Here is a 22,144-nt window from a genome sequence, read left to right on the forward strand (position 1 = left end):
TTAAGGGAAGGCATCTCTCCCACCACCCTCGCGGTTTTGGCGATGCTATTTCCAGAAGCTGAGCTAAGTAATGAGCAGCGAAGGTGGCTGCTGATGCATCTTCCTGACTCTCCTTTATGGTGGGCGAAGAGTTTGCTGCAGATCGTAATGGTCCCTGGTGATCAAAGGCAACGACTCCCGTCCCTCGCTTGCCGGATTAGTACTCTGCCCGCCCCCCAAGTGGGCACTGCCGCCGCCACCCCGCTTGCGCAGAGTATGCAGGTATCCCCGTAGGGCCATTCAGGAATACAGTATCGCACTTTCAAAAATGTTAGATCCGAGACAGCGGCTGCTGCGCATCGCCCGTACTTTTAAGAGAAGCCGTTTGCAGGCAATCGCTATAAGTTTGCTTTCTTGCTTTGCTTTTAAAACAAAAAAACAAATCGTCTTTCTTGTCTATTTTCTATACAGCATCCCAGGCTACAGCGTGCATTATTTAAAACCCTAAGTTTATCCTGCCGACAACCCTGTTGTTGTTGGTTTGTGGAAAGTGCTCACAAACCCCAGTTGTGAAAACATTTTGCCTTTTGCGCTCGAGATCTATAGCGGGCGAGAACAGCCGGCAGCAGGAACCAAGTATGGCATTTGCTACCACTTTCCAGCTGCAGAGGCCTTTTTTTATTCTACTGCCCGCTCCCGGCCACCTTTTCCCAGCGATCCCAATTCACCCATGTGCCCTAAATCGCAACGCCTCTTTCGCACCAGCAGCACGCCTATTTAGGAATGCTTGCACCAGTTACTTCCATTCTCAGGCTACGGGGAGTGGGTGAGGAATAAATCTGAATGAATTAACACCGGCAAATAACTGCCGGGCGCTAAGTAACCTCGTTCCCCACGCGTCCCCCTCCTTTTGTTTTCTGCAGCCGAGTGTGCCTTGGTTTTCAGATCAGGCAACCTTAAAAAGCAGTGGGGGGTTACCCCTATGTCGGGACTGCAATGGCCACAACCCAGGCGCATGCGGCCTGCGGGGCTGGAGAGAAAAGAAAGAAAAGGCTGCTGGGAAATGTAGTTCCCTTTTTACCTCCTCCCGCTTCGCACCCTCCATTTTCTCGTTCCATGGATGGCGGTGTGCGCACGCGCCGCCGCCTTCCTCGTCGCTCGCTCTCTTCCGGCCCCCCCTTCCTCCACCACCACAAACCCGCGACCTCCCATTGGGCGGCCGAAGCGGAGGGGTGGAGCGCGAGGCTGAGCCGCGATTGGACAGAGGCGCTGCCTTTAACTTGGATTATAGTTCTCGATGCGGTTGCTCCGGTTGTTAGTTTTCAAGGAGGAAAAAAAAGGCCGCCTCTGTTTTAAGCGGGGGGGGGGGGGGAGTCCTGCGAACTAAGGGGAAGGGTGCATGTGTGTAGGGAGCATCGTGCCTTTCACAGCACACCCTCCCCACACAACACAACACGCCTCCCTCGCTCCTTGCGTTGTCAGAAACCGGGGCTCGCTCGCAGCAATCCTGGCCATCCTCGGGAGTTTCACGCGTGTTTCCAAGCACGTGTGCAAAAGCGCCAGGGTTAAAGTCCCCCCGCCGCCGCCGCACGCTTAAGCGGAGGCCAACCCCGCTCGCAAACTCGCTCTCTTGCTTTGCAACAAATAATGAAGGCACGGAAGGCCTCCGCCGCTGCCCTAAGTTGCTGCCACTCTGCGATGCAGCCGGCGCGGTGGATCCTTCGGCACGCGTGTGCATTCCCGGAAGCCGCAAGCAAGCCCACAGTTCCAACTCTCCCGTCCCCTCCATGCGTGAGGCACGTCTGCATCGGTGGGGGAGGAAGAGTGTTTTGTCGAGTGCACACGACACCCAGGATCCGCGCATCTCAGCAGCGAGCGAGCTGCCTGCTTCCTCCCGCCACCCGCGCCTCCCTCACTTCCTTCTCCGCCAGTAGCGAGGGAGGGAAATGCAACGATTATACAGACAGAGAAGCACATCGAGCGCCTCTGCTGTTTAGTGTCGCGGCGGGGGGGTTGGTGGTGGTGTTCAAGGTAGATGGGAGTGGTGCGCATGCGCCCTGGGCGGCGGGGCTGAATGTTTCCCAAGTGTTTGAAACTGGTATTTGGGTTTTCCACGTTGGATCAAGTGCGGCGCGTAGAGGAGAGGCTGCATTCATACCCACCGGCGGAACAGGAGCAGCAGCTGCATTCGCCGAGAGGAGCTTCTCCTCCCCTTCTGCCTATCAGTAGGCAGAGCAGAACAGATCGTATTTGTCTTTTTCTTTTTTTTTAAGCTTCCTCTCCTTTCCCCTCCCGTCTCTTCTACACACACACACACAAATCCCTCTCCGATTGTTCGTACCACCTCCTTGGTGAGTTACCGACAACGACAGCCATTCAATCAGCTGCTACGGCTGCTCTGAGGCTGTAGGGACTCTCGGGCTGTGTGTGTGTGCGCGCGCGCCTGCCTTGCCTTGCCTGCCTGCCTGCCTTTCTACTCTGGGAAGAAAAGGACTCAGATGTAGCTCTCTCTCTCTTCTTTTTTTTTTTTCTTTCCCCCCTTTTTGGAGTGGGTTCTTTTCTTCTTTTTTGGGTGAGATCCGAAGGAACAGGAGGCGGAAAAGCGAAGCGGCGAGGACGGAGACTCTGCCATTGGGGGCTGCTGTGTTTGAAAGGAAAACTCTCGCCCATTTAGGGGTGAGAGGAGGAGGAGGAGGAGAGAGATATATAGATATATAGATATATCTATACTCACAATTTTCGGCCGGATGAAAATGTTGAACCCTGCAAACGGAGAGCAGCTTCATTTAGCGAACTATGTGGAGGATTACCTGGACTCCATCGAATCTCTGCCCTTCGATCTGCAGAGAAATGTCTCCCTGATGAGGGAAATTGACGCCAAATATCAAGGTAAGTGCTTTTCTCCTTTATGTGTTCGTGTGCGGGAGAGTACGTAGAAGCTACATAGATGATGATGATATTATTTTGCCTTTTCTGCAGGGATGATCTCTCTCTCTCTCTCTCTCCCCACCACCACCACCCCCTCTCCCCGGTTTCATCCCGAAGCGGATGGCAAAGCTTTGAAAATCTTATTTATTTATTTTGTGAGAAGGCACAAGCAGAAAGCAAAAGGAAAGAGGGGCGAAAAGATTCGAGGAGGAGAGGCAGGAGAAGGGGGCTGCTCTGCAGAGATAGATGGAGGGGTGGGTTGTGTGTGTGTGTGTTTTTCCCCTTCCCTCCCCTTCCTTGGGGCGGAACAAAAGGTCTTCTTTGGGGCTCCTGCTATTAAAGCAAAGACTTTGCTTTTTAGGTTTTTTGAGAAATTGCTGGACAAAAAAGGCGGCGGCAGCAGCAGTAAGGGCAGAGGAGGGGCTGGAGGATCAGGACGCATGGGGCACTGAGGCGGCTGTTTCTCTTTTCTGGGTTGAGAGAGTATGTTTTGTGGGGACAGCGGGACAGCGGTGTGTGTGTAGGGGGGTGTTGGAAGAAAGAGGGCAAAAAGAAGGGGGGCAGCGATCCCAGTTACAACATTGAGGAATTTCTAGCCTTCGCAATGGCTGTAGTAGGAGAGAGGGTGCTAGTAAGGGAGGGGAGGGAGGATTAGATAGAGAGTGGAAGGGGGGGTGGGCAGGGCTTGTTGCCTTCGCTTCTTCTTTTTTTTCAATGGGCATTTGCTTTTAAAACAGCCCTCTCCTGTCAAGTATCTGTAAACCGGGGGGGGGGGGAGAGAAAGAGAGACTATGGAAAGGGAAAAAGATTATATAAATACTGTGTGGGTTGGGGATGTACTGCTTTTGCTGAGTGACCCCCCCCCCTCCTTCCCTCTCTCTTTTTCTTTTCCTCCCTGTGCTGAAACTCATACAGTATTTTCTAGCCCTTTTTTGGCGGTGAGGGGAGGGGAGGCTGCCTTCTCCCGCACTCAAGTCTGCAGCTGGGGAAATGGTGGGGATTTTTTTTTAGTTATTGAGGGGGCTCGAAAGGTCCTTTGTCACTTGGTGCTGAGAGAGGTAAAAGGCGTTGGGGGGTGTTGTAAAGAGTGCCACTGCTGCCGGTGGTAGAGGTGACACAGGGGTGCCCGTTACACATTCAGCTCCCCCTTTTTTTCTCCAGGGGCGAGGAAGGGGGGTTGGAAACCTGGCAGGCTACTGCTGTGCTTATGAAGCGGGGGGGGGGCGGGGAGAGAGAACGCAGCAAGTATCCATTCGAGACCTTTCGTGCGACGAGTTTTTAATGTGTCGTAAATAGGGAGAGAGGAGAAGCGCGAGATAAAGAAAGTGACGAAACATCAAAACTTGAGGGCTTGACTGCGTGGTTAGGGAATGAGGAAGAACGGGAGGCGGGGGGCTGTTGTTTTAAAGGACAAGGGCGGGCATTTCAACCAGCTACAAGCACTCCGTACTGCGCTAAAGGGAGGCACCTTCGCGCTTCAGCTCTAGAAAGAGTGAGAAGCGCCGTCACAGCGGCTTTTATACTCACCGTCATTACCCTGTCGTGCCCGCCCCGCCTCCATTTTCCCATTATTGGCCAGAACTTCCCTCATGAAACAGCCGTGGCCCCGCCCTGTTGCCCAGGGATTGGTCCCGCTGAATTCTCTACGAAGTCCCGCCTTCTAGTGGCGCTGACGAAAGCGAACGGTGGAAACCGGGTTGGGGAGGGGGAGAGGGAGCGAAGGAGAGAGAGAGAAGCAGTGGGAGGTTTGTTGTAATAGTTCGAACTGCCCCGTCCGTTTCTTAGCCTGTGATTGGCTCCTCTAGTTGCAGGAAGCGTCGGAAGCTAATGGTGACTGACAGGTGGATGTGGAAATATGAGGGTCGCAGTAAGCTCCGCCTTTAAACATCTGATTGGAACGTTGGCTTAAAGCGGGTGGAGATTCGCTTGGGGCTTTCCCTTTCGATTGGCGGAGAAGCGCTTAAGGCAGAGGGCGGGCTATTGGGTCCGAATCTTTTCTCCGTATGGCTTGCTTCAGTCTGAGGCGGGCACTGCTTGGATTTGCCGGGTGGTGATTGGCCGGCACAGCAGATTCTTCTGCTCGCGTATGTTCTGCTGAGGAAGCCGTAAAAAGACGGCGGAGGGAGGAGAGAAACGGCTCTTAACACGGCCACTTCCCTTCTAAGAACAATGGACCCCGAAGACGCATCCCGTGGGGAGGGTGTGGCCTCGCTCCCGAAAAGGAGGAGGCGGGGCAAGGGCGGCAGGCGTTCTCTGGTTGGCTGAGAGCCCTGGCAAGTGGGTGTGATAAACAGGACCCTCTTCCAATGGCTCAGTGGGCGCGGAGACCCTTTTTTTGTGGTGAAGGGGCGGGGCATGTAGTTACTTTTTTTTAACCCCTTACGGCTCTTCGCCCTGTTGCTTTCCTCCTCCGGCATTTACCATTAGCAATTTTGTTTTGTTTTATTTCTTCAGGTTTCTCACCGTGTGCGCTTTGGCACCAGGAGGTAACCTAAACCGACACTCTTGTTGTAAAAAAACAACTCCCCTCCCCCTTTTTGGTGCTTCGTTCCTTTCACACGTTACGTGTTTTGGTACATGCGAGGCACCTACTAAGCACACGTCTTTTAAAATGCGAAGCAACGGAAGTTGTTATATATTCTTTTTTAAAAAACCACAAGCTTTTTAATTAACTTTTCAGATTTTGCAAATTCTTTTAAACAACATTCAGCACCAATCTCTCATATCCATGACTTCCCACCCAACCATCCATGGTTTTCTTTTCTTACTATATAAGGCTGCTATATTACTTATGTTTTACCCATTATAAACATGAATTCAAACTTATTAAACTACCAATTCTCATATATGTTATATATCTACTTCTACCCCACACTTTTCCCTGACTGAGTATAGCGGACTTGGGCTTGCAACCCTGTGCCCAAGACTTACCTGGGAGTAAGAACCAAGATGATGTCGGAGGGCTTGTTTACTTAGTATGCAGCATGCTTTTAAAATAGAGTTGCAGCCCTGTGCGTATTCAAATGTTTTAAATGTTGATTAAGCGTTTTAGGTAATTGACCTTCTTTTTAAAAAAGGAAAAAGAGATCTCCAAGGCAGCTCACAAAATACAAAACAAAGCACCATAAGCAAAACAGAGGCAAGAATAGCTCATTTGTTAAGCCGCAGATAGAAAACAAGCAGAATAAAATCAGAGCATTCCCACCAACTGTCTTGTCAGCCCTCTGGAAAAGCACAGCTTTTGCTTGCTAGGCAGGGCAGGCCTGTACACAAAGAACCTGGTGTTAAGTTGGGTGTAAAGCAGGGCTTGGCAAAATATTTAAGCCGCGGGCCGGTCCACTGTCCCTCAGACCTTGTGGCGGGCCAGAGAAGTGGCACCTGGGCGGGGGAGCTGGAAGGAGAGGCAAGGGGGGCAAGTAGTCCTCCCCATGCCCCAGCCGCTGTGCTTACCTTCCCAGGGGCTGCCGCCACTGCTGCTGCTCATGGGTAGGCAGAGGGAGCTCGTCCGCTCTCTGGCCCACAGGATCACCAGGGTGGTGTGGGGGGGGGGAGATGAGCCGCGCGAAAGGGTTGGTTATGGAGAGGGGCTGCTTAAAATGGCGCTCAGCCAGCTCAGCCCAGCCCCCTTCCTCCTCTAGGCAGGGCAGGGAGAAGCCAGGAGGAGGGAGGGAGGAGGCGCTGCCGTGGTGTGTGTTTAGGGGGAGGAATGGAATGGTGCGGGGGGGGGAATGGTACAGCCCGAACAAACAGAATCCCCATGCCGATCCACGGACAGACCGCGGGCCAGATCTTAAAGGCAATTGGGCCTGATCCAGCCCATGGGCCTTAGTTTGCCGACCCCTGGTGTAAAGTATGCAAGAGCCAAACTCCATTCTGGAGCAAGTCTCCCACTAGTTGAGCTGGCCTAACCCTAGCGGAGAGGAAAGAAGTCTTTAAACAGAGCTTGAGCTATGCCCCTTTTTCCCTGACTTAGTGCTGGGTTTCCAGCTCACAGTGAGGATGCTGAATGGGCTTAGGATGCAGCCTAAATCCTCCCACCTGTCAGCCCAAGTAATGCCCCTTTTTGAGGACTTAATGCCTGCTTGACACCCACTTAATGGGCCCATTCTGAGCCAGGGCAGGCCTGTCTGGGCTGAGTAGGGGATAGGACTGCACTGGGAACCTCCCTGCTCAGCAGAGATGTGTTAGATCCTAGCCCTGCTCATCCCAGAAGATCTTGCTATAAGAATACTGCCAAAGATAGTAAACAGAGGGTGGGGCTAGCCTCCCTAGGAAAGGAGTTCCATTATTTTGTTCTTACTGTAGCTATATGGGACATACAGTGGTACCTCAGGTTAAGTACTTAATTCGTTCCGGAGGTCTGTTCTTAACCTGAAACTGTTCTTAACCTGAAGCACCACTTTAACTAATGGGGCCTCCTCCTGCTGCTGCTGCGCCACCGGAGCCCGATTTCTGTTCTTATCCTGAAGCAAAGTTCTTAACCTGAAGCACTATTTCTGGGTTAGCGGAGTGTGTAACCTGAAGCATATGTAACCTGAAGCGTATGTAACCTGAGGTACCACTGTATTTCAATGCAACTCATCTCAGAGTACCTGTGTTTAGAATCCACACTTTAAAGTGTGGGAAGTTTTAGGTGTCCCTGCCCCCCCCCAAAAAAAACCTTTTGATGATACATCTGTGACAAAGCTCAAGTGCTGTATTATGCATGAGGTTGGGAAGTAATATAATCTTATCCTTTCTTCACAGAGATCCTAAAGGAGCTGGATGATTATTACGAAAAATTCAAACGGGAGACGGATGCAGTACAAAAAAGGAGGCTGTTGCACTTAATACAGAGAGCACTGATCCGGAGTCAAGAACTGGGAGACGAGAAGATCCAGATTGTCAGCCAAATGGTAGAACTTGTTGAGAACAGAACCAGGCAAGTTGACAGCCACGTAGAACTGTTTGAGACCTGCCAAGAGACCAATGACACGACTGGGAACAGTGGCAAAACTAACCAAGACAAGTCAAAGAACGAGACAATCACTCAGGCCGAGAAGCCCAACAACAAACGGTCCCGGCGGCAAAGAAATAACGAGAACCGAGAGAACGCTTCTAATAACCACGACCACGACGATATCACCTCAGGAACTCCTAAGGAGAAGAAAGCGAAAAAGTCCAATAAAAAGAAGCGTTCCAAGGCCAAAGCAGAGAGAGAGGCTTCTCCAGCCGACCTCCCCATTGATCCGAATGAGCCAACCTATTGTCTGTGTAATCAGGTCTCCTATGGAGAAATGATAGGCTGTGATAATGATGAGTGCCCAATAGAATGGTTTCACTTTTCGTGTGTGGGACTCAATCATAAACCAAAGGGCAAGTGGTACTGTCCCAAATGCAGAGGAGAAAATGAGAAAACTATGGACAAAGCGCTGGAGAAATCTAAAAAAGAAAGAGGCTACAACAGGTAGTTTCTAAATGAGAGGATAATAAAGCAGTGAAAACAAATATTTATTCTCTTTGTCTCACCTTTTGTGGAGGTGCCAGGATTGTAAAATGTATATTTTTTAAGGAGGTTACGAATCAAAGCATTCTTGTCATAGGGATGGCGACTGAGGAAATGTTTGTTTTTTCCTTTGATACAGCTGTCAACAAGAAAACGGTTCTTTGGGCCCAAACGTACAGTTAGATGATAAAGAGTTGGCACGTAAAGTCTGGGTTCATCTTTATTAAAAACATACTTCCACAAGTTCGTAAAACTGCCCATGAAAATGTAGATAGTAAACATTTATTGGATAGCATTCCTTTCTTTTTTCTTTAAATGGGAATGCCGTTGCTCTTTCCAGAAAATTGTTCTATAGTCTGTTAAATAAACTAGCAGTGCATTGCAAACTTGTCCTAAACACATCAATCAAATCCATTATAAGAGTATAGTATATTTATGCCCATTGATTTCACTGGGCTTAAGTGCACTTAACTCTTGAGTTGGATTATGACTGTTTACTTGGAAATAAGTTCCGATTTTTTCCAGTCCTAGCTACTTCTAATAAAGTGGTTTAGGATTGCAGCCTTACACCCAATTTTAAACAACTTGCTGGGAATGGAGGACCATTTCTTTCAATGGGACTTGCTTCTAAGGGATGTGTTTAGGATCAGGGTGCTCATTTCTTCTGGTGACGATCAATGCAATAGCAAAGAAGAAGTTACAGCATGGGTCCTGTTACATGTCAGACTCTAGCAGCTCAATAACAAATGTTTAACTTACAAGTTACAAGCTTATTTTTTAAAAAAAATATGTGCAAAAGGTTAAATTTTACACAACATATTTTATATACTGGCCAAATACCACAAGGGCCTTTTTAAAATGATTTAGTATATTTTGTATTTAACCAGGAAGTGGTTTAGTAATGAAACTTAACATAAATCAAAGCTTTATACTGTCACAGATAATAGTGTAGCAGTCTTTACTTTGTATAAGTTGTAAAAAATGTACATTTTTCAAGTGGAGTTGCACTTAACTGTATTATAATTGGAAATGCATCCACATGACATGGTGTAGCCAATATGCATTTCTCTCTGTATGTATGAAAATTGTACAGCTGTGATATTAAGGAATAAATTAAACAAGTTGGATAGGCTTGTTCACTTGCTTTCCGTTTTCCTCTCCATTTCTTGTGTTGTGTCTGCTTGATTGTGAGCCTGCAGGGGAGGGACTGTCTTATCTTTTTATTTACAGACAGGGCTTAGAACAGCCTTGTACGCAAGAATAGTTATTATCATGAACATTTTTTAACAAGTCTGCTAAGAGATTTGGGGAGGGGGCAATGCCTTCTACCAAACAGGCTGGCAGAGGAGGGATGGATCACTTTCGCCAGCACATTAATGCTTTCTGTGCTGGTTGCAAAAGATGGGGTTTGCCTTTCTTTTGCAGCCAACATGGAAACACAAAGTTAGCTGGCAAGAGGAGGAACAGAGCAATCAGTCCCCACCTCTTGGTTAGTCCACTATATTTCCATGGCGGCTGGAAAAGACAGAATTTCACATCATCCATGACCAGCGTGGAAACCAAAACAAGCTATCACAGAAATGGAATTCAATATAAAACTCACCTAGGAAATTAATTCCAGATACGTGATACGCAGGTTCGTAAAGATCCAAAGCAACATTCGTGCAAAAGGTGAGAGAGCTGGCATTGCACAAGCTAATCTTGTTGCACAAGTGATAGCGGTGTGACGATGCAAAAATGTTGTATATTAACATGGCACAACGCTTCTACCAGCCCAAGCAGCCTGTTGGATTTGACTGTTGCACCACATTAAGGACGGGGCTCCCACTAGTGGCGTGACCGTTGTGCTAGTGGTTGCCACAATTCGATCCCTTATGGGGTCAATATATATTTCTACTCCAACACCTTTCATTGTAGGAGTTGTGCACACACTCTGCTGCTACTGCTGCATTTCTCTTTCCCAGGTGCCTAACAACTACCACTTTGATTACCCATTCACAGCGCCTTTATCCATCTCTTCTCAATCCCTCCTGGCCCAATTGTATGGGCCAGAATGCAGTCCGTCCTTTTCCTCATCCGAAACAACCTGTACTTGCCAAAAAGTGCAGTGTTACTGCCACCACTATGTCAAGGCTCTATTACAGTCAGGGTGTGGAACTGAGGAAGATCAGTTTCTTTGTTTATTCTATGTATATTTAAAATTCGTTAAAAATATGCCTCTGTACCATTTATGGCTTCTTTTAATTCTGTTAAAAGAGTCACGGGTGAAGTCGCCACTCACTGTAGCTTCAATCTGCAGCCAGTAGCTCAGTTTCGTATCTGCTGAAGTTAAACACTAATTTCAGTAATGCCTGTTTTGAGACTTTGGGAGTAGAAACTGATACAAGGTTTGTGCCCTCTAGGTATGTGTTACTGTAATGCAGCTTGGAGTGATTTTTACCAGGGTTATCGTGTACAGTGTCCCCAAAGTCTTATCTCACAATGCTGTTTGGGTGTACAGAGTGCTAAAATAACATTACTGCTATGCAAATAACATATAGGAAATTAAACTGATGTATGAACTTCATAGTTACTTCACGCTGGTTTATATGCCAAGGGGTGCTCCCCAAAAATATGGCAGAGCTGAGCTGATACTTTTACATGACATTTCATACCTCTGGGAAATTAACGGACTGGAAAAGATCTGAGGGTCTGCTCATATATTTCCCACTTGAAACCTCAGAAGAGGTCCCTGTTGAGTTGAAAGATCTAGTAGCAGCGTAACAACAGCTGTGAAAAAGACAGTTTAAAATAGACGTCTGCGGGATCTCCCAATAAAAATTAAAATATATGCAGCTATCTTTCCTACTTTTAATTGGGGGAGATATTGCTGTTCTGATTTAAACAACTCTCCTTGCCTAGAGATTGCTGTATATCTTCTCATCCAGTTTCCCTAGTAGTTGTTTTTTTGCGGAACAAATGCAATAACCCCCCCAGCAGACAACATCAACTCAATTTGGTTAACTTAACCTAGCAGCAGCCCCTGCCCCAAAGAAAACACAATGCAACCAATCAGTTGCTACCAGCCATGCCCTGGGCCCCCTCTGATCTCTTGCTCTGCCAACAAAATCAAGATACCTACCCACACGATGCTGACGCAAAAGCACAGCTCATATATTACCGAAAAAAGAGAAAGTTTATTGTTGCCCCCCCATGCCTCTTTCCTCCCCTGTCTCTCCACTTCTCTTGGGAAGTTACCTGCTAAAGCACAGTGATCACTAGAGGAAACTGAAGTCAAACTAGGTTTATCACACTTGTTCCAAAGATCGGAACATGGGCAGGCTATTTCTGAACAGATACACCTATGGCATTAAATGGGTATATTTCCTTAAAAATATAAAAATAAAGGGAAAGAGAAAGTTGCCCACATTTCAAAATGATTTTGCAGTCACCTGGGCCACAGTCTTGTCCTTGGTGATCAACCTTCATAACGCTTGGAAGAATTCAATCTCTAGGCAGACTGCATGGCTCCATCAACAAAATCAGACAATCTGACTTGCAATCTGACTTCCATTGGGTAGCTTAGAAATTTGGTTCAAAGTTAATTTTAAAACTGTCATGCCTTTCTTTGAGAGTGTTAGGCATAGGCGCTTAGCAATTTATCAAACACTGTCATGCTTGAAGTTCTATTTCTCTTCTTAAGAGACGCCAAGTAATTGCCCACTGAAATGTCAAGCCAGCAGAAAACATAAATGATAAAAGGCAAACGACTTAAAACTGCAGGAAAATGTTAAGGGGATATGAAAACTGTTGGTGATTAAACTGTTGGTGATGTGATATTATGGAAGGCACTTGAATTAGTAAATTGTTAGTAAACTGCTTGGGGCTGAACCTGCAATTGGCCCCACATTAATTCCCTAGAGCTTCCGCTCCCTACCCTATTTCATTACTAAACTCAATTTTCACTTTCCCAAACCAATTTCTAAAGCCACTTCAATTCTGCACCCATTTTCACCCCACGCTGATATATGTTGCTGCATCTTTAAGAAGAATAAAATCTTAAGAGTAAGCCTTTCAGTTAAGTTCAGCTGACAGGTGTTCGCAAAACATCTCCTCCCCCAAAAATGTAAGCTTGGGGGCATTTTTAAAATGCATTTTTGAAAAAATTGCCTTACATGCCATACAGCTGGGTCTTCCCGGACATTTCTGCCAATTCGGCAAAAATCTGCCCGGACGTTGTTTTTAACACAATTTCCAGGAAAACCCAGACATTAGGCAGCCCTAAATTATTACACTGAATAGGCAGCTTCATGTTGAAGACAGCATATGGTACTAGGAGTGAAATACAATGTGTGATAGTATGGAACATGGGTTTGAGAAGCTGGAAAAAGATTTACTTCAAAATAAAAATAAAATACTATCTAAAATGTACAGATTACTGCTGGACTGGGAGGTTAAGGATGAAGAGGTCAAAGAAGTGATGATCAAATGGTCAAAGAACTTTGGTTATTCCATCCAGATGGATGATTGGGGAAAATTATGGCAAAAAACCCTTAAAATTCATGGCTTGCTACACAATAAAGGAATTTTTTTAATGAAAATGCTATATTGATGGTACATGACCCCCAGCAAATTGGCCAAAATATATAAAACAAACTCAAATGCATGCTGGAGGTGTAAGCAAATGGAAGGAACAATGTACCGTATGTGGTGGGGTTGGAAAACCAAACACTATTTTTTCTTTTTTTTTAAAATATTTTTATTCGTTTTTACACATATTAATAACAATACAAAACAAACACAAACATCAAAAACAAACAACAAAAATTGACTTCCCCATGCCTTCCCTTCGCCACATCCTTGTTTTACCGTTTTTCGAGCAACTCATCAAACAGTCTTTAGTTAAGTCCCATTTGAATTTCTTTAAAGTTTAAGATTTACAGCTGTAATTCTTTGTTTCCTACCCCTTAACATCTTATCAGTCCACAATTTTACAATAATTTTTTTAATATGTTTTAAATTTCCCCCAGTCCTCTTCCACTGTCTCTTTCCTCTGGTCACGGATTCTGCCGGTCATCTCTGCCAGTCCCATATATTCCATCACCTTCGATTGCCATTCTTCCAGAGTAGGTAATTCTTGCATCTTCCAATACTTTGTCAACAGGATTCTTGCTGCCGTAGTTGCATACATAAAAAATGTTTTATCCTTCTTTGATACCAATTGGCCAACCATGCCCAAGAGAAAAGCCTCCGGTTTCCCAAACACTATTTTTTCAACACAGTTTCGAAATTTAAGTTGTGCCCTTACTTCTTTGTGTTGACTTGCAAGCGTTGTGACTTTGTTGCTGGTTTATCTTCCATGCAAATTCTTTTGAGGCCAAGTGCATTGCTTTTCTTTCATTTTCCTCTGACAGCTATAATTTCAGTTATGATCAAGTATGATAATTATTATTACTATCATCGTAATTTACTTTTTTTGGCAGTGTGTAAGAAAAAAATCAGGTTGGTCACTGCACAAGAAGTGCTATTTCTTGTGCCAAATGAGGCATCAAATATATTTTAATATCCACATGTTCCTCAACGTGTTAGCCTTAAATCAAGCATGCAGTTGCTCAAATTGTTGAAATACACCTTGAATAAAAATTGTACTGTCGTTAAAAAAAAAATTGGGCTAGGGTCTCTATAGCATGGGTAGGCAAACTAAGGCCCGAGGGCCGAATCTGGCCTAATCGCCTTCTCAATCTGGCCCGTGGATGGTCCGGGAATCAGCGTGTTTTCATGTGAGTAGAATGTGTCCTTTTATTTAAAATGCATGTCTTGGTTATTTGTGGGGCGTAGGAATTCGTTCCTTCCCCCCCCAAAAAAAGTCCGGCCCCCCACAAGGTCTGAGGGACAGTGGACCGGCCCCCTGCTGAAAAAGTTTGCTGACCCCTGCTCTATAGTAATGCATTTCTTCCGGAGGGACTATATTAGTGCAATATGATCTCCCCACCCCACTGGACTGAGAGGTAGAATTGAAGATTTAATTAAGCAGATATTTTCTAAAATACTATTTACTGACTCATGTCCAATTTCATGGCATTTAGTAAATGTGCTTACATTAAAATTTAAATGATTTCCCCCAGAACTGTTTGTTTTGAAAAACATGTACAGTATTTTTAACCACATTTCTTCCTGGTTTTGTGATATACAGTGGTACCTTGGGTTACAAACGCTTCAGGTTACAGACTCCGCTAACCCAGAAATAGTGCTTCAGGTTAAGAACTTTGCTTCAGGATGAGAACAGAAATCGTGTGGCGCCGGCGCAGCAGCAGCGGGAAGCCCCATTAGCTAAAGTGGTACCTCAGGTTAAGAACAGTTTCAGGTTAAGAACAGACCTCCGGAACGAATTAAGTTCTTAACCCAAAGTACCACTGTCACACTTACCTGGGAATAACCTGCATTGAACTCAGTGCGTAGACAAACAGAGGATTCTGACTGCAGCAAGTCTTTCTGTTCTACTTCCTGGCTGGAGGGACATTATTTTCTGCTCTTGGGTATCCTAGCAACACCACCTACCCTTGCCATGCTTTGTGGGGCTTCCTCGGGCTACCAAAGACACCCCCAACCCCCAAAAAGGGGCTGGTATGTGGAAGGGGCCAGTGGCACATTTAGCAAATGTCCAGAATTGCGTCCCCATTTCCACCATTTAATGGTAGACAATGACTAGCTCTCCACGTGTCCCTATTTTACAGGGACAGTACTGGATTTATACAAGCCGTCCTGGTTTTTGATTGATCCCAGAATGTCCCACTTTTCCTTAGGACATCCCTATTTTCATCAGAAAAACGTTGGAAGGTATGGAGTTATGCGACCCCCACCCCCGAGCCAAGGAGAGAAATAAACAACCTTTGGAAGACATCTGGAAAGAGCCCTCTATGGTGATGTTTCTTTAATGTTTTGTTCTCTTTTTTATATATGTTGGAAGCTGCCCAGAGTGGTTGGGGCAACCCAGTCAGATGGGCAGGGTATAAATATTATTATTATTAATCATAGAAATGTTGGAGGGCATGCCAAGGGTTGCCTCGTTGATGCTGACATTTCCAAGTAAACCATAATATTTTCATAAGTTCATTTCCTATTATCCAATAATTCCCCCCCTCGCAGAACCTAAACGTGTCTTCTTCCAAATGCAAGGGAATGGGGAACCTCCAGGATTTTCTAGTTGTCCTTTGGACTCTTCCTGGGCCCCATTCTTGCCCAGCCCCACATCCTTCCCTGACCTTGCTGCGTGCACTTCTCAAATGCTTTTGTCCGGCAGGAATGTGTCCTTGGGCGATCATATTTCATCAGCTGGAGAAAGGAGCATGTAGAAACCTAGGTTAACAGTCGCACAGGAACATAGGAAGCTGCCTGATACCATGCAAGACGGTTGGTCCACCTATTTCAGTATTGTTTACACTGACTGGCAGCAGCACTCTAGGGTTTCAGGCTGTCTCTCCCAACCCCACCTCCAGATGCCAGGTTTTGAACTTGGGACCTCCTCTGCTTGGATAGCAGATGCTCCACCACTGAGCCGCACCCCTTCCCCACTTTTGCATCTTGCTCCACCCACCCACTGGTAAGCAGCCCACCCCCCAAAAGCTTGTCCATGAGGGAATGAGGCCTGAAAATGCCATACACACACAGTGATTTTGACCCTGAGTCGGTTTTTACAACGGATACAGAGTGGAACAGACCATCTCCTGGCCAGGGGCAGATGGTCAGGAGCATCTTCGTGGAAAATTTAGAAGAACACAACAAACAGGAAAGCTAGTACAGTGGTACCTTGGATTAAGTACTTAATTCGTTCTGGAGGTCTCTTCTTAACCTGAAACTGTTCTTAACATGAAGCACCACTTTAGCTAATGGGGCCTCCTGCTGCCGCCGTGCCGCTGAAGCACGATTTCTGTTCTCATCCTGAAGCAAAGTTCTTAACCCGAGGTAATATTTCTGGGTTAGCGGAGTCTGTAACCTGAAGCGTATGTAACCTGAAGTGTATGTAACCCGAGGTACCACTGTAAATGCATTTATTGTCTCTCTTGAATGAGGAAAGCAACTAACTCCACCTATATACAAAAAAGTCCAGCACCACCTAGTGATTGAACTCATTATATTATTTAACTGCTCATCGTCTAACATTGTGTATGCCATCAAATGCCAACAGTGTCCTTCAGCTCTCTATATTGGACAAACAGGCCAGACCTTACGCCAAAGAATAAACGGACATAAATCTGACATCAGGAATCACAAGACAGAGAAACCAGTAGGAGAACACTTCAATCTCCCAGGACATTCTATACAAGATCTCAAAGTAGCTGTTTTACTACAAAGGAATTTCAGAAATAGACTGGAAAGAGAAGCTGCTGAATTGCAACTTATCACCAAACTTAAAACCATGGAGAGACCGGGTCTGAACAAAGACATTGGATTCTTATCTCATTATACATGACAAAGCCATTTTTACCTTCTCACCCCTTGCTTTTTCCTGTAAGACCTATTGCAGTCGTTAAGAGTCGTCAACACGCTCATCACAGCTATCTGCCAATCACCCATTCCCACCACCCTTCTGAGTAATACCCCTCCCCACCTTCTCACTATATAGAAGGGTCTGGAAACTTCTGTTTCAGTGTATCTGAAGAAGTGTGCATGCACACGAAAGCTCATACCAAGAACTAACTTAGTTGGTCTTTAAGGTGCTACTGGAAGGATTTTGTTTTGTTTTGACTATGGCAGACCAACACGGCTACCTATCTGTCATTATATTATATTAGCCACAAAAGCTCATTATATTAGCCTGTATGCTAATATAATGGGACTGCCTAAAGGGCCACTTCAAGCAAACTTGGGTACCATTCAAGAGCAGCAAATTGCAGGTTATTTAATTTAGTTACCAAACCTGGCTGACCCACCCTTTAGTTCCAAATTGAGCGAAGTCTCCAGGCACTGAGGAGGCACTAAGGGATGCCCACCAAGCCAAAAGTTCTGTTCAGTATATGAAGACAGTGTCAGGAACAGAACCAGAGTGGGCCTTGAACCTCAGACTTGAAAGGCGGCAGGCATGGATTCACCTTATGCACCATTTCTGAGATTTAACTGAAAAAGTAGGCACTGCAAGGGCAGAGGGAGCCAAGCAAATATCCCTGGTTCCCCTTCCAAATTCATTGGTATATAGATGCTTCAAAAGCTCAGCTCTAGGAAACAGCCAGGAGATGTATTCCACACAAACCCCGTGCTCTCACAGCTTTTGCTCTCACAGAAGTCAATTTCAAAACATTTCCTTCAACGAATTTCTCTTCTTTTCCGTTATGGTTCCCACCAGGTTGCAAATATATTTATTGGAAGTGCAGACATCCCTTTTTTTCCTAATTAAAGCTCTCTTTCATACAGTATGCTTTGTTTATAAAGTGTGTGATTCCCGTCTAACTTTTGCTCTGAGCAGCCTATATAATTAGGTAATTGGCATCGTGGATCTTCTTTCATCTAGCATCCAAGCAGGTTTTGTTTCCATCACCTCACTTTGACTTAAGGTTTTGTTCAGTTATCATTCAATCTATTTCTGACACTCGGGCTGTGAGTGACTTTGCTTGTATAGCCAAAACAGCACCACTCATACATATTTGAACGCACATGCATGTCCAGCACTCATGTGTCGTAATATGCACACTAATGTGTATATTCAATTAGATTCAAACACTAATGTTTAGATTATTTTGCTAAAGTGTCCATTAGGAATATGTGTTTTACCCTTAACCTTATGCCCACAAGAAGTTCCCACACAAAAAGAATAAAGAAAGCTTGGTTTATTATACAAAATGAAAATGGAGAAATATATAAATGCTGTTTCAGACAGAAAAATTACAATTTAAGCAGGCAGCAAAACCTATAACACGTACACACCTAAAGAGTGGAAGAATCCCAACCTATTCTCAAAAGCCTATAGAAGTGTGACAATTTTGTCCAACAATTTTGTTCCAAGTTGGACAGACAAACATAGTTTCTCTTATTTTGCACAGTTTGTTCTGGAATTTTTATTATTTTGTCAGATTTGTTCCAGATTTGTTAGTGATGAGGAGAGGTAATGAGCGATGCAGTGTACTGAAGCTCTGTTCTCCCACCCCTCTGCAAAACTTTCCCCACACTCTCCAGTACATTTCCTCAGCACTTTTCTTATTGCAACAAGTCCCGTCTTTTGGAGAAGCACGTTTGTATTCACAATTGTTTTCAGTAGCAATTGCACTATAACTGTGCAACCCAAAATGGCTAGGATATGACTGAATTCCACATGAAAATCACAACAGTCTGGAAGCTCCTGCATAGTTTGTAGTGCATTGGCGCAGGGATCGGCAAATCCAGGAAGACTTCCCCGATGCATTTCACCATGGTATCCTGCTGGGAAGTTCTCCTTGCCTCTCTTGACACCGCTTTACCATAGAAGAAGAAGAAGAGTTTGGATTTGATATCCTGCTTTATCACTACCCTAAGGAGTCTCAGAGCTGCTAACAATCTCCTTTCCCTTCCTCCCCCACAACAAACACTCTGTGGGGTGAGTGGGGCTGAGAGACTTCAGAGAAGTGTGACTGGCCCAAGGTCACCCAGCAGCTGCATGTGGAGGAGCAGGGAATCGAACCCGGTTCACCAGATTACAAGACTACCGCTCTTAACCACTCCACCACACTGGCTCATAGAGTACATCTTTCCTGCCAGATGTTTTCACTTGCCCTCTGAGCATGCCATTCTGCAGGCTAGAAATGCTGTGGCTGTGCAGGATGTAAATATGTGGCCTACTTGACCAAGCCCATGGCCCCCCCCCACCGTTTGAAGATAGCTTAGAAGCAGATTAAGAACAAATACAAATACATATCCAATGAAATCACCATATTGCAATGAAACAAAAAGAACTGAGAGTTAAAAACCAGAGAAATGCTAAAAAATAATTTGTAGTGGGGAGGTTGCAGAAAGCAGAACTGTTACCCTGGCTCTAAGACTAGGGAGGATACTGCTGTCACTAGAACAGCAGAAGCAGAAATATCCTGCTAAATATAAAATTGCTTAAGGCACATTTGTTCTGGTAATGGGGGTGTTAATGGAAAAATCCGAGGGCTCCCTTGGACAAAAACAAAGACACCAACCAGGATAACTTGGAGCAAAACAGCAGCCTGTAGGCTTGGCCTTTATTGAACTGTTGCAACAGGGTGCTCCCCTCACTTGCAGGAGAGAGGAGGGACCCAGAAAAATGGTGTGCAAGACCTTATAAAGACTTTTGAAATTGCCACCCTGTAGCTCAAGACCACCCCCAAAAACATCATACATACATCACAGAAAGGAGGGGTTGAGGGGGGAGTTGTGGTGGTAACCTGAGTGTCCTGTCACCTGGCAGGTTCCCCCTTTCCCCTTCCCCATGAGTACTTTCCAGGTGACAGAGGGGAGTTTGCAGTTTCCTGCCCCCAGAGGGAAGAGCTGATTATTGTCCTTTGTTCCAGTCCAGTCGGGGCTGAATCCACTCCCATATACAAGTTCTTTGTGATCTTGATGATCTTCTGTCTAGGACCATCAGGGTTGGCATAGCAACTGGGCAGGGCTCATGTGTATGTACTGGTATGCTCAAGGATTATGGCTGCCCTGTATCAAACCTTCCCCATTTTGTAGTCCTTCCTTCATGGAGTAAAATAAAAGTGGAACAGTGCAAATCCGATGTATGGTTGATTTTCTATGAATTTATAACAGAAGGGTAGTGTATGTAGTGTGTGAGTGTGAGTGTATGTGAAGTTTGTACAAACTGAATGATGGGGGGGGGGGTTTTCCTGCTACAGTTGAATACTTTAAAACAGTGGTTCTGAAAGGGTTTGGCAGGAAGATTCAAGAAGAGTTTGGATTTGATATCCCGCCTTTCACTCCCGTTCAGGAGTCTCAAAGCGGCTAACATTCTCCTTTCCCTTCCTCCCCCACAACAAACACTCTGTGAGGTGAGTGGGGCTGAGAGACTTCAGAGAAGTGTGACTAGCCCAAGGTCACCCAGCAGCTGCATGTGGAGGAGCGGAGACGCGAACCCTGGTCCCCAGATTACGAGACTACCGCTCTTAACCACTACACCACACTGGCTCAAAGGACAAAGAGACATGTAAACATTTCATGTAGTATAGTATCAAAATGTTTGTTTGTTTGCAGAATATGCACAGATATCTTTTCAAAATGAGAGCATCAAGTGTTACTGAGGACAATCCTAGTTGTGTTTTACAATGTATTTCACATCAATAAAATATTCAGTGTACAACGAGCGAATTTTTATTCTGAAAGTGTGGCCCAGAGAAAATTATTTGAAAAACACTGCTAAAATATACTATAGTACAAAAATTAGGATGAAAACTGGATGGAGCATGGTTTCCCATTTATTTCCACTAGGTGGGGATGCATAGTTAGGAACAACTTTTTTGCTTGCATGACTGCAGCAAAACAACCCTTGAAATTATGTTGGGAGTTATAATACTTTATTCATTTCACAATCTTTTGCAACAGATTAAAAATTTTAAGGCTGCTTATACAAACTTCTCACTAGAGTTTTCATTTTCTGGGCTTTGAATGATAGCATTTGAATGCCTAGTTTGCAAACTCCATGAAGAGGCACCCTGGTGCAGCCACATTGACAGGCTATAGTTCTTGGCAACTGGAATATGTTCATCTGTGCTGAAGCTGGACCATGTGGCTACACTAGCTCACAGGTTAACTTCCTCTATGTGGAGGAATTTAAGCCATCAGAAACTCTCTATGCAAGAACAATAGCTCTGAAGGCTCCCATCTACAAATTGGCAAGCCTGATAAGAAAACAAAGAATGTAATAAAGGGAACATAGCGGCATGAATTTGACTGTCTTGATTAATATAATTGGGCCTCTCACCTTGAATGGCCCTTGATGGAAATGTCACGCCCCCCCTTTGGCATGTGAAACTCTTTATCCAGTGGGAGAGGGGCAGAGGAACTTCCTTTGCAGTTTTGAAACTGGACAGAAGCAGAGTTTGGATAATTTTGAGCTCTAAATTTAGCTAGGGTGGAAGCAGCCTGCGTACGTGTGGCATGTGTGCAGATCTAGACTGTTGCTTTGGGAAACTGATGCCATATTAGGAGTTTTGCTGTAGTTCTGCTTCCGTTAGGTTCCGCTGTGTATTTGTAAATACAGCAAAGCTGATATTACACTGAATGTGCTTTCTTATTCTCCCCCTGCCCTCTCTCTCTTTCTCTCACACACACCCTTTCTATCCAGGTAGTGACTACTCCAGCGCACTTCATCTTTCAGAGAAGTGAGGAGTAGCCGACTTTGGCAGAAGTCTCACTGGAGTGGAAAACTGATCCGGTGCACATGCCAAGATAAAGTAAACAGAGCTAAAAGCAATCAGACAATTTCACCAGGAGAAGATAGAAGCCATTATAAGAAAGAATGGTGAAATCAAATTAGTTATTTCCCAAGGAACTTAAATCAACCTTGAAGGAGTATTTGATCAGCAGCCACAAGGAATGAAAGTTGATGTGAGAGCCCAGCTGCACAGCATCCAGCAAGATGGGTTGAGAAGATCTATTTAGTATTATTATCATGTTTATATACTGCCCTTTATCCGAAGATGTCAGGGCGGTTCACAAGATGAAAATACAGGCTAAAACACAGCCATTAATGAGATGGCTAAGTACTTGATAGTTTGAGAAAGATAGAACATTTTTCATGTATGCAACAACAGCAGCAAGGATACTACTCGCTAAGAACTG

General features: G+C 45.3%; 1 protein-coding gene across 2 annotated transcripts; it reads left to right on the forward strand.

Annotated features, from left to right (window-relative positions):
- Nucleotides 1-1,697: 1,697 nt before the first annotated feature.
- Nucleotides 1,698-9,536, forward strand: ING1 (inhibitor of growth family member 1). 2 transcript variants are annotated; one of them, XM_081908695.1, is made up of 2 exons: nucleotides 1,698-2,868; nucleotides 7,654-9,536. In XM_081908695.1, exons 1-2 carry the CDS (start codon nucleotides 2,727-2,729, stop codon nucleotides 8,355-8,357), a joined length of 846 nt encoding a protein of 281 aa, XP_081764821.1. In that variant the 5' UTR covers nucleotides 1,698-2,726; the 3' UTR covers nucleotides 8,358-9,536. The 2 variants fall into 2 exon arrangements, with proteins under 2 accessions (XP_081764821.1, XP_081764822.1); XM_081908696.1 differs by lacking the exon at nucleotides 1,698-2,868 and adding an exon at nucleotides 4,720-4,774.
- Nucleotides 9,537-22,144: the final 12,608 nt, after the last annotated feature.

This window comes from Podarcis melisellensis (assembly GCF_964234715.1).
Source record: "Podarcis melisellensis genome assembly, chromosome: 4".
Classification (NCBI taxonomy): domain Eukaryota; kingdom Metazoa; phylum Chordata; class Lepidosauria; order Squamata; family Lacertidae; genus Podarcis; species Podarcis melisellensis.